Below are 22,965 nucleotides of genomic sequence, written 5' to 3'. Positions count from 1 at the left end.
ACACAGTTCAACCAACCAGGTTCACTGGGAAGTGAACGCATGGCACAAACCTCTATTTCTTCTGGACCTACTGTCTTCCATTCCACCTCCCCTCGGCCACTACAGCAACCCTACTGGACATACAGCCTCTTTTCCAAGTGAGTCAGGAGTTGTAGCCAATGGCAAAAAGGTTTCAGATGAAGAAGGCCACATCAAAATAAATCTCTCTTTATATCTACATAAAAAAACTCTGTTCATAAAGGAGCCATGAGTCTTAAATTCAGAGAACATTTTAGTATTGTGTGGAAAGACTTAAAAGGCTCTAGGAAGGGAACCAATATACTCCATAGAAATGTGGGTAAAGGGTAAATTAAATGAGTCTTATTCTAAAAAAGTAAGTTCTGCAAGACTAATGTGCCTCTAGACCTTAAAAAGGCCTGGAATAAAATCTATGCTGGTCATATCTGTATTAAGTGTTTTCAGGGATGAAAGCAAGGAAAGCTAAATACAACTCCGGATGCTATCCCAACACCAATATGACAAACATCATCAGAACTAGTTGCAAATTGTTAGTTAACATACCAAATCTAAACCCATGTCTGTTCTAGGAATTTTTATAGTTTCATAGTTTCTAGGGTCGGAAGGGACCCGAGTAGATCATCTAGTCCGACCCCCCGCCATGGCAGGAAATAATACTGGGGTCCAAAGAGCCCAGCAAGATGTTCATCCAACCTCCTCTTAAAAACCCCCAGGGTAGAAGCCAGCACCACTTCTCTTGGAAGTTGGTTCCAGATCCTAGCCGCCCTGACCGTGAAGTAGCACCTCCTGATATCTAGCCTAAAGCTGTCTTCTGCCAGCTTGTGACCGTTATTCCTGGTCACTCCTGGCAGTGCACGGGGGAATAGTGACTCCCCCAATGCCTGCTGATCCCCCCTGACTAGTTACATTTTGCTTTTATCAGTACAGGTCACCTGAAGGCTCAGCCTCATTTCTTCTATCAATTCCCTGGACCTTGAAGTACAGCAGACTTATCACACTACCAGTCATGTATACCAGTGGCACCCAACCTTCTGGCCCTGCCACGCTCCAATACAATCTTACATACAGGGCCATTTAATCAGCCTGCAGGGCTCCCTTTGGGTCTAAAAATTTGGCAGCAGGGGAGTGGCAATTAATGCTGCTACCACTCCCCCACCACCAAGTTTCCAGATCCTTGTAGAGCCCCACAGATCAGGTGGTATAGCTCCATAGGCCACATCTGGCCTGCAGCAGGCCACAGGTTGAACACTCTTGGCTTACATGATCAATCAAGTTGGTAGCTCATTTTTAGATTAATAATTAGCTAACCATTTTATTTTCCACAGATTAATGTGCCAAATCTCACAGAATTATCATGGTCTTTGAAATGTTTTCTGGTGGCATAATACCAACCACAACCCTACAAATCTCTCTAAATGATGCCTTTTCCTGCCTAATAAGGATATTTAAACCTCCACCATTTCAAAACCTGAAAGATCTTCACTTCTTTTACATAAACTGTTTACAAGACAGATTAACTGTATTAGCAAATTAAAGTGCTCTCCCTCTCACTCGCTCATCTGAAGGAGAGCTAAACGCTTTAAATGACTGAAAATAAAGTTTAATTTTCCAAACTAACAAACAATCCTCTACACAAACTCTTCATGCAGGCTCTTTCTCAGGCTCCACTTCCTAAGATTCTCTACTACCTTCCTCCTCCAAATCCTCTGATCTTTTGCTAAACTCTACTATCCACTCTTATGATACCATGCTCAAGTCATTTTCTAGTATTCCCCGAGATTCTTCCTCCAGATCCTCTAACAATTCTCCAGTACAGTATTCCTCCAGCTCTTCTTCTAATTCCACTGATTTGTCACTGTATTCTTCCTCCAACTCCTCCTCTATTTCTGCTGCTGACTCTCCACTGGACTGGCCCTCCAGTGCCTCCTCTAATGATCCTCCACTGGATTTTTACTTCCAACTTCTCCACAAACTCCACCTCTGACTCTGTATCAGAAGAATCCTCAGGCAGCCAACTGATGACCAGTGAGTATGAATCTAAAAGACAGACCTCTACTGTAATGAATCCAACTCATAAATATTAATTGCTTCTCATTTATCTGCATATGGTAATATCAATAATAGTGTTACAGATCTTAAAAAAATAAGAGTATATACAGATCACAGTTAATCTTATTTCTATAAATGTAAATGCCCAACTAAAAAAAGAGACCCAGAAAACTTTTATACTCCAGCAGTTTAGTAACAGCAACCAGAGTTTTATGTTTTTACACTGAAGTGGAACAGCCTGACTGCTGGGGTGGTACACAGTCTGGTTTTTAGGCGCTTTATTCCATATTCCCAGTAGTTCAGACAAATCCATATCTCCATCAAAAGGTAGCATTATTTTAGTGTCTCATTTATAAATATCTGTTTGGCAGCCCTTATACAGCTCCCCTTCAGCTTGACACCCTTCAGTGGAAGGGAGTGTTTTTCTACCTGGAGTTGACACAGGAAAAAAAAAAAAAAAATCTACTGAGCAACTCAAGGGTGCTAACTTGTGAACAGAAAGTTAAGACAACCAACTCTTCCTCCCTCTCACAAGCCCTCTTTTCTCCTTCAGGTCAGCAAGGCTCATATACAAACTAATCAGAATTTGTGCTTTCAGTATGAACATTTGGGAAGCATCAGAAACCCAGCTTCCACTTTTCCTAGGATTCATTCACCTTCCCTCTTTTAAATCACTTTCCAATGAAGTAGGAGAGAAAAATGGGCTGCAGTTAAAAGTTGCAAAAGAAAGATGTTAGGTACACATTTTTTCCTACAGAAAATGTTCCAGCTCTTGAAGCAAATTCATGAAATCAATCTCCCATACCTTTGAACAGCCTTACAACAAAGCAGGTTTTTTGCTCTTATGTGAGATATGAGCATTTGGGAGCTGGTTCCTCCCACCTCCTTCTCCCTTTCATCTTCCTCTTACTCCAAATCATGTTACAAGAACCTTGAAAGACACAAGGAACTCATGTATCTTGCCCATTCTAAGGATACAATGCAGATCATAAGAGCCTTTTATGAGTTGGTCATAGCATCAATACCTCTTCAGATATATGACGTGAACAGAAAGCTTCTCTTATTTCTTGTCTTTTTTTTTTAGTTGCAACTATTTCTAGAGTTTTTAGAAAGCCTCAAAAGGTAAAAGGCCTGAATATAAGATGCTTTCCTTTCTTATGGGGTCTGAAAGCAGCTGTACTAGCACAAATTTTGCAGTAATTTTCTATACTGCCATTCAGCAGGCAGAATCACAAGCCAGCAGCTCATTACCACAAGTGCAAATGTTTTTTATACCCTTTTGCTGGACAAATTGTTTTCTTTAGCTTCATTATGGCCACAGGCTGTGGGAGTTGATTAAAATTGTGCTCATTTCTCTTTCTTTTGCCGGTTAGATAGCATCAGATTTAGAGAAGCAGAGTCTAAACCTCATACACTGTAGCTTATATTTAGCTACAATAACAGTTCTCTGTACAATACAAACTTTCAGTGTGGAAGGAATTTCAAAAAAATCCTGCCCTATTCCAGAAGACCTCAAAACCATTAATAAACACTCATTGCTAGAGATAACAAGGTCAGCAGCAGATTAAGTTCAGAGCAGAGACAGAATTTTAATATCTGCAGCTTGATTTTCATCCCCTGTTTTATACAACATATGCAAACCTTGCTATGCTTTTTTTGGAAAACAAAAAAGACTTCAAGAAAGAGTAAAAGCTGGCAAACAAAACCTATTATACAAGAGCAAAAGCAAAGGGGAAGGGGCACAAGTAAAAAGTAGATACATTTTAAAATGTACCCAGGACAGCAAAGGTCTATTACAGAGCTCCACACTCCAGTGAAAAGTCAAATACTTTTAACTGGTTATATAAAAGCAGTTTTAGTGATTACTTTAGTACTTACACACAGTTAAAAAGCAGTTGACCACTCACCAAAAAAATCAAATGAAAACGGGTCCCTTCCACCAAAAAACTCCCTAAAGACATCTTCTGGGTTACGGAATGTAAATCCAAATTCAAATGGATTTTCAAAATGACTTCCACCTGAAGGAAAAAAAAAAAGAGTAACATTATTTCAGAACATCTCGTACTAAGCACTGAATTTGCATGCCTATCTTGTAATATTGCTCCTATGTTTTTTAAAAACAATCCAATTCAAGTTTGTATCTCTCTATTTTAAATGCCTCACAGGACAAATTCTTAAATATATTTAACGTAAGTAATTGACGCAAAATATCCTGCAATTTATAAATGCACTATTGTAACTATAATTATTCTATTTTTCCCTTCTTGGAAGACAATTATCCAACAATCAAACTCTACAAGCAGAAAAATAGTTTCAACATCTTTTTATGGTCTCAGATGTCCCCATAATTGAACTGTTAAAGTAGTTTCCAGACCATTATGTATTGGCTTATAAACTATTATATCCCTAATAGTGAGATAATGGATATAAAAGGCACACACTGATACTTTTAGTATAACCCTGTCCCCACATATGTTTAAATTTTATTTTAAAATAATTTTAGTCCTTATGGTGCAAAATATTTCAAATGCTTGCCTTAAAAGGAGCTGCCTTACATAACAGTTGTTTGCTTAAATACAAACAAAGAATTTGCCTACATACCTCCACCTCCATTTATTAAGCCTTCTTTTCCATACTTGTCATAGATCTCACGTTTTTTAGCTACAAAGAGAAAGTTACATAGTTGAGTTACATATTGTATTTCTACTACTTCCAAATATAGCACAAATATAGCACTGTTGTTCTCGACTGAATTCCATCCCAAAGTTAATTTCACTTCGTATAAAATGAAGTATTTTGGAAGACCAAGGCAGAATAAATGCAACAAGAATCCCTAAATCTCAAGTTAAATGTCTGATTTAGTCATAGTAGAAACAAGCAGCAGTCCAGTTCATCCTGCTTTTCATAGGGCAATTCTCATGTTGAAATGCAAACTTTGTTTTTTAATTAAGTAGAAAGGAAGCCAAGGTTTTCACATTTACACCTTTAACAAGATAGCAAAACAAGTAAAACTATATCAGTGTTTTATAATCAGACTAAAAAGAGACCTTCCCATAGGTTAAGCAGTTATTGCTAGAAGTAGGGTTGTGGCAGTAGGGTGGGACAATTAGTGAAAAACAGATTAGTTCTGCAATAAGCAGCTGATACAAATCAGTGGCTTCCTCAAATTTTATGCGTCAATGAATATTGGGCATGCAACTTCATTGTTTGTAGACCCTCTCATCCCCAAAACAGGGTTTGGTTGGAATGACAAGCAATGCACATTACAGACATTCAGACAAAACTGTAGTTAAGATAATCAACCTGACCAGTTCTGCGAGGCCTCATTCCTCACTCAGCTCATAGATACTACACTTTGGAAGTACAAGCAAATCTCTGGCTTGAGAATCTGATCGATCAAATACTTTTTAGTCTGATCCAATGTCCACTGGAATCTTTCCATCAGACTCAACAGTAGAGGGACTGAAACTTTAAGACCATGCTTAAGACCACTGCTTATTCTTTTTCCTAAAGAACGAGCAATCATCTTCAACAGTTAACATTTAGGTACTCCAATTTAAAGAAACTGGATGTTTTTTCTATGTACACGCAACATTTAGAAACTTCATTTGATTAAGACAAGTTTTGTCTGACGAGTTCTGTTACCTCCTCCGTTTAAGTACTTCATAAATTAGTATATTGCCTTTCTAAGGGCCAGTGAAACATGGTGAACTGTTGGTAAATAAGACAGCAGGCAAGAGTGAAGAGTCCTGCAGGTCAGATGGCAGAAGAGAAAAGTCTATTGTGAGAATTTAATGTTCTTGAACTACAGGGAAACAGTGTCTTATGACTATACAAGTCAATCATTCTTTGCATAAATAATGTTCCACACAGCTATTCTTTTGCCAAAAATCCACCCAGCCTGTTACCAAATTCCCAGCTGTAGAGCCCTGTTGGGGATATGTGCTGGTGACAGGGGGTAGGCAATGGCTGTGTTAACCACCACAGTACTACAACCACTCACCCCTGGCAAGACTGACACCCCTGTATTGCATCTCCAGCCAGTGTCTGGAACTAAGCTAGCCACTTTGAATTAAACTACCTGACCTGACAATCCAGTGTCATAATACAATCTGGATGTGGGAATAAAGTCTCACTGAAGATGCATTACACTAAAACAGCAACTATCATACGATACAGACCAAAAGTCCATTAGTCCGATGCACCTGGGCATCTTGCACTTTCCTTGGAAGCATTAGAAACTGGGCAAGAACAATTATAGAATAAACTGCCCATAAATAAAATTTCTACCTTAACTGAAGACACCAAAAGACACGAAAGGGTGAATAAGCTTGCTGCCTGCCAAACCAGCCCAAATTTTGAAAATATACGGCAGTGAGAATACCTGGAGAATGTGGCAGAGTATGATTTTTCCTGGTCGCTCAGCTCAAGTGAACTTCAAAGACATTTCCAAAGTGAAAAGGGGGTGTTCATTAGGGCTGTGCTTTGGCAGCCAGTCTGATCTGGAGGAGATTCGGCCTGATTCAGTGACTAAATCTCCAAATCAGAATTGAACTGGGAGACCTACTAAAACAGAATCGAATCAGAAGCCAATGAATCAATTTGGAAAAGATTTGGTGCCACTTTGGAGATTCGCCCATAGACAAAACAGGCAGCAGTCCTCACCATGCTGGATACAGCTGCCTGTGGTGGGTGGAGAAAAGGTGCATTGAAGAGGCAGGGATTGGGCCTGGGGTGAGCTGCCCAGCTGGGGTGGGAGGATTGGGGGTAGGGGGAAGAAGTGGGAAGCCATGGGATGCAGGTGTGGCAGCAGGACTATGCTAGCAGGGGAGGTAAGGGGAAGCATGATGCAGGCGTGGCTCGTTCTGGGCAGAAGGGAACACGTGACAGCAGGGCACAGCCCGCCACTTTCCCAGCTGGAGTGGGGTGCAGGTGCTGCTGCCGCTTGCAGAGCTGGGGCAGGCAGGGGGGTGGGATGCAGGCACAACAGTACTGGGAACGGGGGATATGCCATGCTGCCACTTGCCCCCTTCTGCCCGGAATGAGCCATGCCTGCATTGCTCGGCCGCCACTTCCCAGGGGCAGAGGGGGTGATGCAGGCGTGGCTAACTCCAGGAGGAAGGGGGCAAATGACAGCAGAGTATAGCCCCTGCTCCCAGCACTGAATCGAATCTCTGTGCCTCTGAATTGGATGAATCCAAAGTCAGTACTTGCTGCATATGGGATGATAATGTAATGTTGCCAAGAGGAATTAACTTCTTACAACCAGACCAAGTGTGGCAAGTATTTCTGGCATCGCTGATGTATGCAGCAAGAGAGAAACATTCAATTGCATGGGACTTATCTTTTGAGGTAAGAGGAAGGAAAAGGCAGACTATGTCAAAGGATGAACACCCTTCTAGTGAATAGATTTTGAACATGAGAGATGGTGATATTGTCCCTTTAAGTCTTTGTTGATCTACACACCAGAAATAGCAGAGACAGCTGCAGCCAATTAGAGAATAAACTTTTAAAACTGTTTGTTTGATAGTTCATATAAGCAGTTGCCAAGGCTCTGGCAAAAGGGATGCTTCTTTCAAAGTCAAAAAGTTGCACAGAAGGGATAGTAAACAATTCTACACTATCAGCTACTATATGCCACTTTATTTCTGGACACACACGTCATTAAATTGTATCCCCTACAGAAGGCACAGATCAAAGCGTTACAATTCTCTCAGCTAGGTCTCCTAACCCGTTAAAAACAGTTCTAGGATAAGTCCAAGTGTGGGAAACAGGACCAGTGAACATAATTGTTCAGGTTGCTCAAGCTGGGAAAACGTAACTCAAAATCTTTCTAGGTCCCCACAGGCTACATTGTTTCCAACCTTTTTTCATTTGCAGACTAAAAAATTTCAAATGCAGGTGCAGACCCCTTGAATTGTAAGTGTGGTTTATTCACAATCATCTTCTGCAGATCCCTTAGACAGAGCCAGTGGATCCCCAGGGGTCCAGACTGCAGGCTGAAAACCACTGCATGGATTCCAATGCATTCCTCGTCACACCAAAAAGGATGTTTGCAGCACCTATTTAAATTATTACCTCAAAACATACCTCCTCTCCAAATTTTGTGAACTGCAATATATTCAGAGAGGGCAGCACCCCACTGACGACTCAATTTCCTGCATTACAGTTCATATATCTTTGGTTTGACCAGTATGAAGGGAATATTTGCTGTTAAAACCCAACAGCTCTATACAGCTAGCCAAAAAAAAAATTTTTTGGACCAGTAAGAACAGAAAAGCTAGCAAGAAAAGTTTTTTTTTTAAAAATTTTCAGAAGTAATAAAACAAGCTAAAACACTCAAGTCCAAGTTCTCACAATTTTATTAAGAAAGAATCTACACAAGTTGATAGGGACAAGGCTCTGTGGACACTAACTTGTATATTTAGGTTACCTATTAATTCAGGATTATGATTGAAAAAACCAAACCATGAGATTTATTGTTTCAGTTTCTTTGCATTCCCCATACCTGAGATATAGGAGTTTAGCTTTTTTGTAATGGGAAACAGTTGTGCCCAAGCAACACATTTATTTCCTGTGGACCAGCTTCAAAATAACCCTTTAAACACATAAGCAATATACCCTTGCTTCTTCAGTCCCTCCCATAAAAAAAACCTCAAACCTTCAGTGTCAGATCCCTTTCAAAGTACTTACCATCTGACAAAACCTCATAGGCTTCAGCTACTTGTTTGAATTGCCTCTCAGCTTCTTCTTTGTTTTCTGGATTTTTATCAGGGTGCCATTTTAATGCTAGTTTACGGTACCTGAAAGGAAGGGGGGGGGGGGGGGAATCATGCTGCATTTTAATTAGATGCACACAAACATTAGGCAGCTATATATAAGATGAATACTTAAAAAATAGGAAGTACTTGACTATGATGTTTACTAACTCCACAACACCTAATGCCATTTATAGACCTATGCCAAGAGAAGCTTTGCTGGCAGAAAAAAAGTGACAATTTACCAGGAAATCAATTACTGATAGGCACTCCCACGTACATAGCTTGCAACTAAGCTCCTTCCACAGATTCCATTACTTTAAGTAAGCTGCCTTCATTAAATGAGCCAGTGAGCAACAGTTCTTCAGAAGGAAATCTAGCAAGAGAAATTTGTTCTGCCTACCCCTTTTCCACACACAAATTCACAGAACTACACTGATGCATGGGGAAAGGGAGAAGGAGGGCGGGACAGCAGACCGCCAATCAGGAGGCAGTTGTTTCAGAGAATCATAGAAAATTAGGGTTGGAAAGGACCTCAAGAGGTCATCTACTCCAATGGTAAACAAAGAAGGTGGAGAACAAGTGGGACCTGGTACACAGATAGCCAGTTCCAACCCAGTAGATAGTTTAAGTAGAAAACAGTCCTCCAGCCCTGCGGGTGCCTCTGTTTCCCAACCCAAGTGTGTGGGGCAGGAGGTGGGTGAGCGAGAGGCAGCGAGTGGGTGCATGTGGGGCAGGCGGGGGCCCAAGCAGCCCCTCACAGCCTGGAACTCTGCCAGACTGCAAGGGAATACCCATGATTTCCCATGTTTTTCTCATTTAAAAAAAGAATCCATTTTTAAAGTTTTTTCATGACCCATTCACATATTCTTGCAACCCTCTTTTGGGGCATGACCCACAGGTTGAGAAACGCTTATCTAGACCAGCCTCCTGCTCAAAGAAGGACCATCTCCAACTACAACATCCCACCCAAGGCTCTGTCTAGTCAGGTCCTAAAAACCTCCATGGATGGACATTCCACAACCTCTCAAGATAACCTGTTCCAGTACTTTACTATCCTCCTATTAGGAAGAACTGTCTCAATATCTAACCTAAAACTTCCCTGGCTGCAACTTGAGACCGGCATCTGCCACCACTGAGAACTGTCTAGCTCCATCTCTTTGGAACCTCCCTTCAGGTAGCTAAAGGGGAATATTAAATCCCCTCTGTCTTCTCTTCTGCAAACTAAATAAGCCCAGCAGCCTCAGCCTCTCAGTCATGTGCTCCAGCCCCCTAACCATTTTTAGTGCCCTCCATTGAAGTCTCTCCAATTTGTCTACATCCTTTTGTACTAAGGGGTCCAAAACTAGACACAGGACTCCAGATGTGGCCTCACCAGTGCTGAATAGAATAATTGCTTCCCTCGATCTGCTGGCAACACTTCTAATACAGCCCAGTATGCCACTTGACGTGAACTTTTTTGGCAATAGGAGCATGCTGTTGGCTCATATGCAGTTTGTTGTCCACTATAACCCCCAGATCCTTTTCTGCAGAGCTGCTGCCCAGCTATTCAACCCCCAGCCTGTATTGGTGCATGGAATTCTTCTGTCTTAAGTGCAGGACTTGGGACTTGCTCTTGTCAAACCTCATAAGATTTCTTTTGGCCTAATCCTCCAATTTGTCTAGGTCTCTCCGAGTCCTACCCCTACCTTCTGGCATATCTACTACTCCCCCAAGCTTGGTGTCATCTGCAAACTTGCTGAGGGTACTTCCTTTGTAGAATTAAATTTTGTCTAGATATTTTTGGAGCTCCATCATAAAGTAAATTAATAAAGAGGCAAGACATCTTTTTGATGGCAAACCTGTATGGACAGCATGGACCTGAGGGATCAATATTGTTCAACAAGGGGAGCAGAGTATCACCAACAAGTTTGCTCTGTGGAATGGTACTCTTCCTTCCTCAGATTCAACTGTTGCTGACACGATTTGGAAGCTACATGCAATTCACAATTCCCATCACTGGGAAAATTCTTTAGAACAGGGGCTGCAACATTCTGTCAGTGCAGACCACCCTTTGAGACCTACCCCACAGTAACAGGCTGCAAATATCTGCCCCCATGAAGGGAGCAGCCAATGCCTACCCTAAATTGCCTGTGCTTACCTTCCTTCCCTCACCACTAATCCTCAGCCCCTCTAGAGCAAAAGGTAAGTATAGATGCAGTGGGCTCCACAGCAAAAGGGATGGATGGCAGAACACAGCTCCATGCCACTGATCACCCAATCTGGGCCAGAATGCTTTGCAGGCAAAAAATCAGCCTGTGCACCATCGGTTTCCAATCTCTGCTCTCAGAAAACTGGGTTTTACATTCCTGATCCCAAGCAGCAGCTATTCAAGTAGCTGTCCTTACAAGCATGTCCAGAAGAAAAACAAGAGAAGGCGATTTAGATTTTTTTATACACCAAAGTATGATTAGCCTAAGCCTCCGATGCCCCAAATGGAGCAGGAGAATAATATTTACAGATCAGTGAAAACAAGAATTGGGCTGCCAAATGTTTCACAACTTGCAAGAAAGCTCTTCTACAGACAGCAAGCTTTTCAAAGACTCCAGTCAGTCTTTAACAGGAAGAGGGGGAGAAGTTGGTTGCAACTGGCCATTTTAAGCAACTGGGGACAGAGTGGCTGGAGGGAAGGGCAGACAAGGTTCTTTGAGGGATTCTGACATCTTTTATTAGACCAACCTAAATAGTTGGGGGGAAAAAAATGTTTAGCAAGCTTTCAGGTTTAAAAACCCTTCACCGGGCTTGCTTATGTGACTCATACTCATGACAAAGGGTTTTTAAACCCAAAAGCCTGCTAAAAAGAATTTCCAACTATTTGAATTGGTATAATAAAAGATATCAGATTCACCTGAAGAGCCATGTCTGCCTATGTCCTTAGACCAACACAGCTACAACCTACCCCACCTGCACCTGTAACATGTAGGGAGGGGGGAAGGAACAGAGGAGCTTTAAATTAGGAGGGTTTACAGAACTTTAATATTGCTTGTAATTTTAACTTGCATTCACCTGTTTACAATACCAGAGGTTCAGTCCACACAGTGGAAACATGGAAGCCAGATCATATTTAAAATGAAGAGCTAGTTTTCAAGAAAGCAGGTATTTTATATACATTTTCCTTTTCTCCTAAAAAGGATAGTCTTAGAAAAAATTAAATTGGAAAGAGTTACATGATAGTGAAAGCACTTAGCATAGTGCTTTTTAAAGCAAAGTAAATTAACTCCTTGAAAAAGTGGTCAAGCTAACAACTAGAACATGCAGTACCACAACTTGTGCCTCATGTTTTGTCATGGTACATCTGTGGGGCAGGCAGTAAACTTCCATGAGAATTAACTTTAATGAACTTCAGTTAACTGAGATATACACAGCATTGTCCACAGTAAGTGTTACTACATTTTATCTTGCATATCTCCTAGGTACTTAAAGAAGGATAATGGATTAGTAAGTGTGCAGGAGGATCCCAGAACAAAAGGCTCTCCCAGGAGAAAGGTTTACACCAACAGCATTAACACTGAATAGGAGGAGGTACTGAGAAACATTCCATAGTTTAGAGTGTGAAAACTTAAAAGGAAACCAGTTATACAACTGTAAATTAATATAATCTGAGTTTTCCAGAGCACTACTGACCTCTCAGAAATTTGGTTTCCAAGGTGTAAAATTTAATATTGGAAATACTGATATGAATATTAAGATCTAGAGACCAAGTGCACAAATTTACTCATGAAGATTTACAAGCAAAATTTTGCAAGCCAAGATAATAGTACTTACGCTTTTTTAATGTCATCTTGTGAGGCATGTTTCTGCACTCCTAAAACCATATAATAATCCACCATCTTTTAAGAATCGTCTTGTTTACAGCAACAAATTCAATTCCTGCAATTAAAAGAACGTTTAAACTAAACAATATCACAAAGTAATAGAAGATTATTCTTGGGCATCTCCCACTAATGGACTCTAAACTACCCACTTCAGTAGAATACCCCAATAGGCCAATCTTATGATGAAAAATAAGAGAAGTTACTAACTGTAACTTTGGGTTCAGGTGCTTTCAGTTCTCTCATCACAGAGTTGCTAAGCATTTCAACTGGCATTGAAACCAAAACGAGAATCAGAGACAGGCAATGGGCCTGCCAAACCATTTATTTTTTGCAGAAAGAATATCAATAAATGACTAAAGGAATAATTTTCCTCAAATGGGACCCCACCCCCAAAAAAACAAACAACTACTTCAAATTCTCTTAGTGACACTACAGTCACTTTTCTATTTCACATAAGCATAATAAAAAGCTTCACTATTATGAAACTTGGCTATTGTGTTTCCCTAGCACCTCCTTCACACCAGAATATCACTTCTGTTGTCCTCCTCCATTCAAGGAGAATATCCAGAAGGTGCAACTGCCTCTAGAGCTTACAATTCTAGTTTCTCACAACTATAAAAAACTAGTTAAAAAAACTAATTTCTCACAACTATAAAAAAACCCTCAGGAAGATACCTCCAGAATTTCTAGTAATTTGCATGATTAAGATCCTCAAAAAGCAAAGGAAACTGCATAACAATGCATTTAAGAAACTGTTCATAACTTATTTAAAAGCCTTATCCAAAAAAGTTAAATATCTTAAGACTGTACAGACTCAAATATGAGCATAAAGTTACAATGCTATAAAAGCACAACTGATTTGCTGGTTAGCTCCATCACTTTTTATACTAAATATACAGCCAGGCAAGGAGTACTTCATCACCTCTCAGAAAATCTATATCAGCAAGCAAGCCATTTTCAAACAAAGAAATATGTTTTTCTCAATGTAAACCCACCCAACAAAGGTATTTCTTTACAAGTGCCACTGTACTTAATCTGAAGTACCAATCTTGTCCCATTTAAAAAGTAGGTAATCTTTTGGTCAGTATTAAGTGATGGACAAAGGACGTGCACATAAGTTGCCATTTAAATGGAACAGTATCTGCAATGCCTAAAACACACTACAGATCTCAACTAACACTTCATCCTCTGCTACTATAGAGCTGGTTTGCTGTCTGTGACAGTAGCATTCTTCCATTACTATTTCCAATCACCTCCACTCTTCTGTATTTCTAGTACTAGAAATTTTTTTCCCCCCAAGCTCCTGACCAGATAAAGGTTGGCTTCCTTCTCCATCTGTTAAGAATACTAGAGTCATTGCAATTCAAGCACTTGAGACAACAGGTTAATCGAACAACAAGACTAAGTGAGTTTCCCAACAGTTCACTAAAATAAAGCTAGTTTTAGTTGCATTACTTCACAATTTGATTTTTGCATTGTCCAAACTGATATTAGCTAGTTTCACTTTTGACTTTTACATAAGAGCCACTGATTTATTATCTACTACACTTAACAGAGTTTGTGAAAATTTTCCCATTGCTCCTAACCTTCTCCTCCAAAGAACAGCAGTTAAACATGAGAGACTTGTTTATATTTGAGCCGAGTGGGAGACCTCATTTAAAATGTCGTCCTAATAAGCCACTGAGCTTTGTTTGTGCAACATAAGCTGTTCTCCCAATCTTAGAAATGTGTACTGCAGCCTCACTCTGAGGCTTCCTCTCCCAAGTTAAACTTTTATGTAATCTTTAAATGAAAAGGACAATTAAATGAAGCCATGGTATAGAATTTAATGTAAAAGTATGGCAAAGAATTGACCATTTAAAATCCATCATGAATGAAACCAGGACATGTAATCCAGGCCAAAAGAAGAAAAAAAATACTTGTTTCCTACATGTATAAAATACATTTTCATACTCCTTTGAACAGTGACTAAAGGTTGCCTGCTCAAAACAGCAGCCCAGATGTGACTATATATGCTATGCTGCCGGGCTATGCCATTGGAAGTCCTAACCGGAGAATAACTCAATCCTGCAAAACAACTCAAATAGAATTCAACTTGAGAGCGTCTCAAAACAGTTCTTTAATACAGAGGGTCTCAACCTTTTTTTGTACCAGGACCCATTTGTAAACATCCACGGCCAATCCCAACCCAGCACTCCTGACCCAGTACCCCCCACCTCCAGGCCCCAGCCCCCCCAGAGGGGGGCAAGCAGCCTTTCACATGCTGGAACTCTGCCAGCCTGCAAGGGAAAAGCCAGTGTCCCACTTTTTTCTCCTTTAAAGAATAATCCATTCTTAAAGTCTGGTCATATATACCCTTTCACATATTCTTGCAACCCATTTTTAGGTCACAACCCATGGGTTGAGAAATGGTGCTCTAATACACAGTTTTGAGATCATATGATGATGGAGAGCAAGATGCACTAACTCCAGCAGTGGCATGAAGTTTAGAGCCCTAATGAATGCTACCTGTTATCATAATTACTAGAAACTATAAATTGCTGTGAACTATATCCACAGAACAAAGTAAAACATCTGTGCATCCCTTCAAGAATGATTCAACAGAATATCTTGTTAGTGAAGACTATATAAACTAGCATGGGAGTTGGAAAGCATGGCTTGCTTAAAAATAAGTTCTTGGGCCTCTGTCCATAAATTGAACTTCAGAAACAAACTGGACTAAAATATGACTTTGGCATATATTTCAGTAAAGTTTTGCAAACAAATGATACAAAGCAAGAAGTCAACTTCCATGTATTAAAATGGCAATACCTCTCCAACATGATCTGCTCCCTTTAAAACAGTTATTACTTGCTTATGATGGAATTTTTGCAAAGTTGTCCAGGATCTGTTAACTCCAAACATCATCCCATATTTGCCCTCTGAAAAGATTCAGAAAGCATTCTAGCACAGATCAGGCTAAATTTTGTTTCTAAACACACAGCAGAATATAAACTTGCCTTGTCTACATTTGCAACTAAAGAATGCTCAGCACCAGTTCTCTTGCAATTCATCATGGGATCATTTTCTCACATAACTCAGCTTCCTTAGAATAAAAATTTCTTCCAAAGTAGGTTGTTTTTGCACTTAAACCCCTACTCCACAAAATACTTCCAACAATACTGAATACATCTGTTGTTCTTTTAACTGAGCACTCATACAACCCAACATAACCATCATGACAGTAATATGCAACAATGCCAGTTTACAGAAGAGAAGGGAGGATCCTGCAAGACGATTTAGACAGATGGGAACTAGAAAGAAACTGGCAGTAAGGGTGGGATAATCTAGAAGGAGCAAGACTCTATTGCACAATAAATTACAGTAACATGCTCTGATCAGAAGCACTCCGAGACCAAATGTACAAAAGCTGGGCTTCTACCTCATATATGAATGGAAGAGCACACTCTGGCAGTACTGACACAGAGATAAAATAATGAAGTTAAAGTGCTAGTGCCAATTTGTGGTGCATTTGGAAGTCCTGCTATGACAATACCTTTTTCCTCTGCCTCAGCTCCCCACCAACCCTCCCCACCCCCAATCACTTTAATTTGGAAAATGCAGCACAAATAGCTACGTTGACATTAAGGATGCAAGGTGAACTACCCAAAAAGCTATGCTAGTGTCATATGTTCAAGGGGGCAATGTTCAGAGGTACTGAAGAGGATTGAGGACTCATTAAGTATGCACCATATAAAATGTAAAAAACAAGTAGTCCCATGGGATCCCATACTATCACTTCCAGGTGTGTAGCCACATGTACAGTTCTACTACACATATATCCAAGTCATGTGGGTAGATCTAACAAATCATACAGCCCATGTAATAATCCACAGCTCATTAGATAGGAAACATACAACAGCAATAGTGGCAGTTTGATTGCACAAGTGGGTCCCACCTAAATTAACCTAACTGCTGAGCGCAAGTCAAATGACTACAGAATTACATGCTGACTGTTCCTAACAAAGTTTAGTAAATGGGTGCTAAAAGTGAAATACTCACTTTCAAAACCTTATCAGAAAGTGGGTTATATCTTCTCTGCCACTGAATTTCAAGGGGACCCCCCCATAATTATAAAATGCTACAGATATAGATTTAGGGCTGTAGGTAAGGGGTGCTCCACCCCTGGCCCACAGGGCTTCATAACGGTCTGGAAATTTGACAAGGGAGTGGTAGAAGTATTAATTGCCACTGCCTTGCTGCCAAATTTCTAGGTTCATGGGTCATGAGGGAGTTCAGACTGGTGTGCAGCTGGATCTGGGCATGGAGGGGTTGCAACTATGGACCAACCCCATACACCACTCAATTAGCTTGCAGGGCAGGAAGGTAAGGCACCACTGCTGTAGATGACATGAAAGCACAGATATTTCAGTTAGCGCCATCTTCATCATTTGGACTCAAGCCCTGTAGTCTCCGATTGATTTCCACCAAAAATTCAACAATCATCACTCCTCCATCATACTATCTCTTAAATACTTAAACACCAGAATTTCCTTTTTGGACACAATGATCAGGGCTGTCCCTAGAGGGGTGCAAATCAGGGTGACCGCCCTGGGCCCAGTGCTTCAGGAGGCCCCATGGTCAGTGTTATATGGGCCCCATCGCAGCCTCCATTCACTGCTGTTACCAAGCGCTGCTGGCGCTGCAGCTTGCCACCCCTGCTGCTCCGCTAGCTCTGGCCGCTTGCCGCCATCCCCCCCCCCCCACCAGGCCCCACATGGGCTGATATGCCCCCAGGCCCCGCACACCCCTAGGGATGGCTCTGATCATGATCAATATCCAAAACGGTAAAAAGCAAGCCACCACATACAAGAAACCCATGAACCAACATGCATATCTACACAGAACCAGTAGTGACCCTGAACACACCAAGCAAGCTCTAATACTAATTAGAAGAAACTAATACTAGGCAAGTGACAGTATAGGTTCTGTCCTGCTAGCTCCAGTGGCTCCTTAAGAGAAACTAAACACATTCAAAGTTGACTGTTTCTATTCTGCGTTAGAATATGGGCATCTAAGAAGTAGGATTTTTGCAGTCATGCCAAGGTAACTAAGTTGATCAAACTAAAATATACCTTTTCTGCATTATAAGGAAGGGCTTGTGTGACAGAACATTACTAGAAATGCCATGGATTGTCTGAAACTATGGAAACAGAGGTAAACTAATACTGTGGTTAATGCTGAGCCAACTTGGATTAACCATAACATGCTGCCATTTTGTTTGGCATATGGAACTGTTTTCAGGGAATGGAGTGGGGGGAGGGGGGCAGATGGAAGTTAATCAGGGAGTCATGAAAGGAGGTCTTTAGTATTGGCTGGGGAATAACATGCCCAACTTCATACAGTTACATTTTACTAGAAAGCTACCATCAAGAGAGGCCCTATGCAATTGTCAGTCCAGCTGGGTCTGCAATTTCCTGGACTGAAAGGTCATTTGCTCTGTAATTATTTTAATTATATTTAGAAGCAGTGGAGTGAGCTCTTTTGCAACACACTGCCTTGACCTGCTAGCTCACATGAGTGCTAGCCTTTTCCCACCAGTTTTACATTAATTTAAGCAACCTCAAGAAAAGAACAAAGAAAGGGCCCTCTGAGATGATGCAGCTATAATGATAGCAAAAAACACCGGATGCTTTGCAGGATACTACAGGGCCTCTAGGATTCTCTACGAGAAGCTGAATAGTTCTGGGGGGCTGGGCACCAGCTTTGAGATGTCACTTCTACTTAAATGAGGGATGTGGGAATTTAAGTACTTCCAGGGGCCTCAGTCTAAGGTCAAGCTTCTAGCAATTAGCCCAGTAAAGCAGGTTTAATTGAAATACTGGCAAATTTAATGTTAGGAGCACTTCATTTCTTTTAAATATAGGCAAGAGATAAAGTAAAAACACTCAAGATCTCTGTTATAGTCATAGCTGCTAAGGACAACTCACAGCCCAGGTAATATATACCCCAATTTGCACAAAAGGTCTTCTCTCCCTTAGTTTAGCTTTTCGTCTGCTATGCTTCTTATTACTCCCAAACCGGCAAGTACACATTGCTAAAAACCAAGAGGCTGAGTTTAAAGCCTGGAAAACTTAATTATATTACAAAATAATAAATATCACTTGTTTCTGGGCTGTAAATTTCTTCATGCAATATTAACATAGCCAACAAGTCATAACTTGTGTGGAGAACCAAGTCTGACACTCCACAAGCAACAAGTCAAGCATACCACTCGTTCAAACCATTTCTAGTTTACCCCTCAATAGACATCTGTTATAAATGTCAACACCCATGAAATTAGTTAAGGCATCCAAGTCTTATTTGTATGATTGAAACACTGTCAGGATTTCAAGACTCTTTATTATAGCTAGTATTACCTGCAGAGAATAGAGCCTAGGACATCTTAAAATCTTGGGAACGTTCAACATAACCCAAAGTCAACCTCACTATTGAACATGGAGACGCCACTTAGCACAGGCTAACACTTAATCTGAGCCCACAAGATGCCAAGATGCAAAACAGAGTTCCAGACTGAGATACAGTAACTTAGACTAATGATATATATTAAAAATATGTAAAAAAGTAAATGTAAAAAGCATGGAGGGTCACATGAAGACTGCAACTGTTACATAATAGTGTAATACTTGTCAACAAAGTTAATGCTAAAAGTTTATTTAACCTTTTATTTACGCAAAACTTCCTTCCCTAATAGAAGAAAAAAACAATTTAGGTAATGGCATTATTTCAAAAGAGGGCCCAAGTCACCAGAGATGGAAGTAACAAGGACTGCTAACCTTTCAATTCTACTTTTCTGAAGAATGCCACCTGTGCCTAATTTGCTCTGAGAGGAAGCAAGCTCTCAAAAGAAAGCGACTGGCAAGGTGCACCAGGCAGCAACTACAGGCTCCTGTCAACATAACGAGCGAGCATGGCGCAAACTCGTAAAAGGCAAAAGCCAAGACACGTAAAAGAAAACCAGCTTACAGATAAGAAAAGATGAGGACAGAAAAAACTGAAATCCATCTTCTTGAAAATAAATGGAGAATAACTGGGATAGAAACCAAGGGAACAGTGACAGTGAAAGGGATACAGAATCAAGGGAAAGAGATCTTTAACTTTTGTAACACAAAGCTTTTAATTAATATTAATGTCATGTATTGCCTCTTTTTTTTGTCTTTACAAGTGAGTCTGAGTAAAAAAAAAACAAAACTGTGTCTATTAATTCTAAACTGGAAAGACACAGGGCTAAAATAATTTATACATCTAATAGTGCAGATTAGATGCCAACTGGGACCATTAAAAACACCTAAAAAGTCAAGTATGTAGGTATCATTTAAAACCTAGCCAATATCAATTAGAAATAGGTTACTAACAGAAGTAATCTCTCTAATGAATGAGATTTGAATACAAAAAAGTAATCAGGAAGAAGCATATCTAGAAATGAAAGATGATTTTATTAAATAAAATATTTTAATGGTTTTATATCTTTAAATTTCAATATCCATCCAAATGTTACTTCAAAAAAACCTAGTAAATAAAAAATATATCTTTCACTATTTTCTTTTCAATAAAACCACAAGTACAATTTATTTAAGAAATCAAATCCTTATACAAGTTAATGATAGTCTCTTGATTAGCAAACATATCAAGTTTAGTATAAAGCTATATTTGGTATAAACTTAATATATTTTGAAATTTGAGACCAAGGACTTTTGGGGTGATCTTTTACTGAATTATATATCTTTTCTCCTTCAAATTAACAGCTACTCATCCAGTTTACAGGATTCCAAATTAGCCAGAGTATCAGAGGAAATGGATCTGTGCACCACAGCAGCCAACCTGGGGCAGCCTTCATTCAATGTAAAGAATGCAAAACAAGACCAAAAAAAAAAAAAAAAAACCCAAGGAAGGGGAAAAAATCTCTCACATACTTCAAATTATGATTAAAGGAAAAAAGCATTTTAAAGGTTTTGTTTAAATGAAGGCATCCTGAAACAAAATAAACTAGATCATTATATGGCATGAGCCAACAACTCTGTTTATAAAAGGAGAAAAGTACATCATTAATCTCTCAATCATTTTAGTACATCAGTAACATATCAGATGATGAACTGTCAATATAATTTAGACCCTCTTAAAGCTATGGATATAGTCTATGATAGCTTTCTAGATAAAGTAAGTAACTAGTGGCTAATAAGAGGTGAAGTATTATCATAGGATAAAGCTTGACAGGCACTTAAAAGGGAAAATTAAGCATATAATTTTCATAATGGCAAAAGGTTACCAGCTGGGCAACTTCAGGTTCCAAATTAACCAGGGGATTAATATATATCAGTTTGAAATATACTTACCTATTTATTACTTCACTTGCATACCACATGCATAAGCATCTTTTCCTCAAAAATTAGCCATCTAAAATTGGGGTGGGGGGGTAATGCATTAAGCAAGAAAGGCAAGTTTCACACTGGAATTGACGCACTGGGGTGCAAGAATGGCTGCTGGGGGCCATACGCCCCTTTGGCAGCATGCAGCAGGGGCAGAGTCCACTCTTCAGTGCCATTCACCCTCCTCTTGCTGCTGAGCCAAAAGCTGCTGCCTGTTTGGCAGCAGCTGTGACAGGGTTAAACCTCTACTTTTTGGCTGAGCAGCACAGGGAGAGCAAGTGACACAAGAGTGGACTCTGCCCCTGCCCACTGCCAGGAGTCAGATAAAATTCTGGAAAAAATAATTTCTTCATTCTGCCATCCCAAAAAAGTGCGCGCGTTTCATATAAGGGCACATGGTCTGCAAGAAAATATGGTACAGTACAAACTGCCAAGTAACAAAGATGGCAGATGAGAAGGTGGCTCAGTTCAAGACCAGTAAAGATTCTGAAGAGCTCTGAACAGACCTACACAAGCTAGGTGAATAAATAAAGAAACATAAACTGTAACACTAATGAACATTTTTTTTCTTCCCCTTAATGTTTACAACTGTTCATCCAGTTCATAGTGTCCTAAATTAGCCAGAGCATCTCAGGAGAGGGACCTGTGCACCCCAGCAGACAATCATTTGATATACAGTATGGTCAAATAACAAAGAAGGAGTTAAAATGCACAGGAAATGGTATGGAGCAGAGTATGGAACTGTTTCATTTATATAAATAAATAATACAACATAATTTGCACTGCTGGCTGAATGGCATCTTAAAAAAGGGAAAATGTGGGATTATAGGAGGTTCACAGGAGGGCTACAGGACAAAAAAAAGTCATTTAAAAAGGTGGTGGGGGAAGGGAAGAAAAGAGGAAAAAATCAGGATCATAGGGAAGTAGGTCTGAAAAGGCTCATGAAGTCTTCTTGTCCAGCTCCCTGCTTGAGGCAGATTCACCTTAGACTAAACCATCCCAGTCAAATGTTTGTTTAACCTGCTCTTGCAAAGTGTCCAGGGATGAAGATTCTGAAACCAGGCAGCCTGTTCCAATGCCTGACCACTCTCATACTCATCAAGTTCTTCCTAATCCACAACCTGAATTTCCTCTGCTGCAGCCTGAGGTCATTGTTCTTAGTCCTGTCCCCTATGACCACAGAGAAAAGGCCAATCTCCATCCTCTTCATAAATAACCCTTCAGTTATTTGAAGATTTCATCAAATCTCCCCTCAGTCTTCTCCAGACTAAATGGCTTGTTTGCCTTAAAATAAGCAAATAGGAAAGCAGAGTAAACTGCAATCATAAGTAGCTTGAGAGCTTCAGTAGTCCCCCATCTTAACATGAGAACATGACATTCAATTAAATTAATGAGGTTGGAAATTCAGAACTAATGGAAATAAATACTTTTCCCCCCGAGTATGTTTAGATTATGGAACTGTCATAAAAAGTTATCAAGGCTAAGAACGTAAAAAAAGAAGTTTTGAAAAGGGAAACATGTTTAAGGTATTAAAAACACTCATATTTACTATAACCAGCACTGAAAAAAAAGAGTCTATAAAGGCTACACAAAGCATTAAACTTTAAGGTTCAAGACATTAGAGATAAAAATGATAGCTAACCATGTCATTCTTAGACTTTCTTCTGAACAGCTGGTAGTATGCGTTTAACAAACCTCTGGTCTAACGCAAAGTTTAGAATCCCGTGGTCCAAAATATGGACTACATGGATTACTATACAGTTTTACAAATACGTCCTATGCTCCTATTAATAAAAACAGCAAGGCTAGATAAAAAAAAAAAAAAAAAAAAAAAAAAAAACAGATAGACTTTTTTTTAGAAGATACTAACACATATCTTAA

The 22,965-nt window shown here is 39.9% G+C and overlaps 1 protein-coding gene across 1 annotated transcript in view; it reads right to left on the bottom strand.

Annotated features, from left to right (window-relative positions):
• The window catches only part of DNAJB6 (DnaJ heat shock protein family (Hsp40) member B6), an 80,321-nt gene that overhangs the window by 53,664 nt on the left and 3,692 nt on the right, over window positions 1-22,965 (bottom strand). The window contains exons 2-5 of the mRNA XM_019530596.1: window positions 12,630-12,734; window positions 8,761-8,870; window positions 4,669-4,728; window positions 3,975-4,085 (exon numbers count right to left, since the gene is read on the bottom strand). Of these exons, the coding sequence (XP_019386141.1) occupies window positions 3,975-4,085; window positions 4,669-4,728; window positions 8,761-8,870; window positions 12,630-12,694 (346 nt within the window). The 5' untranslated portion in view covers window positions 12,695-12,734. The remainder of the gene's footprint in view (window positions 1-3,974; window positions 4,086-4,668; window positions 4,729-8,760; window positions 8,871-12,629; window positions 12,735-22,965) is intronic.

This window comes from Crocodylus porosus, unplaced genomic scaffold (assembly GCF_001723895.1).
Source record: "Crocodylus porosus isolate Cpor-Errol unplaced genomic scaffold, CroPor_comp1, whole genome shotgun sequence".
NCBI classification, from domain to species: domain Eukaryota; kingdom Metazoa; phylum Chordata; order Crocodylia; family Crocodylidae; genus Crocodylus; species Crocodylus porosus.
Note: the sequence above shows the minus strand (reverse complement) of the source record. Positions and strands in the feature narration are given on the sequence as shown.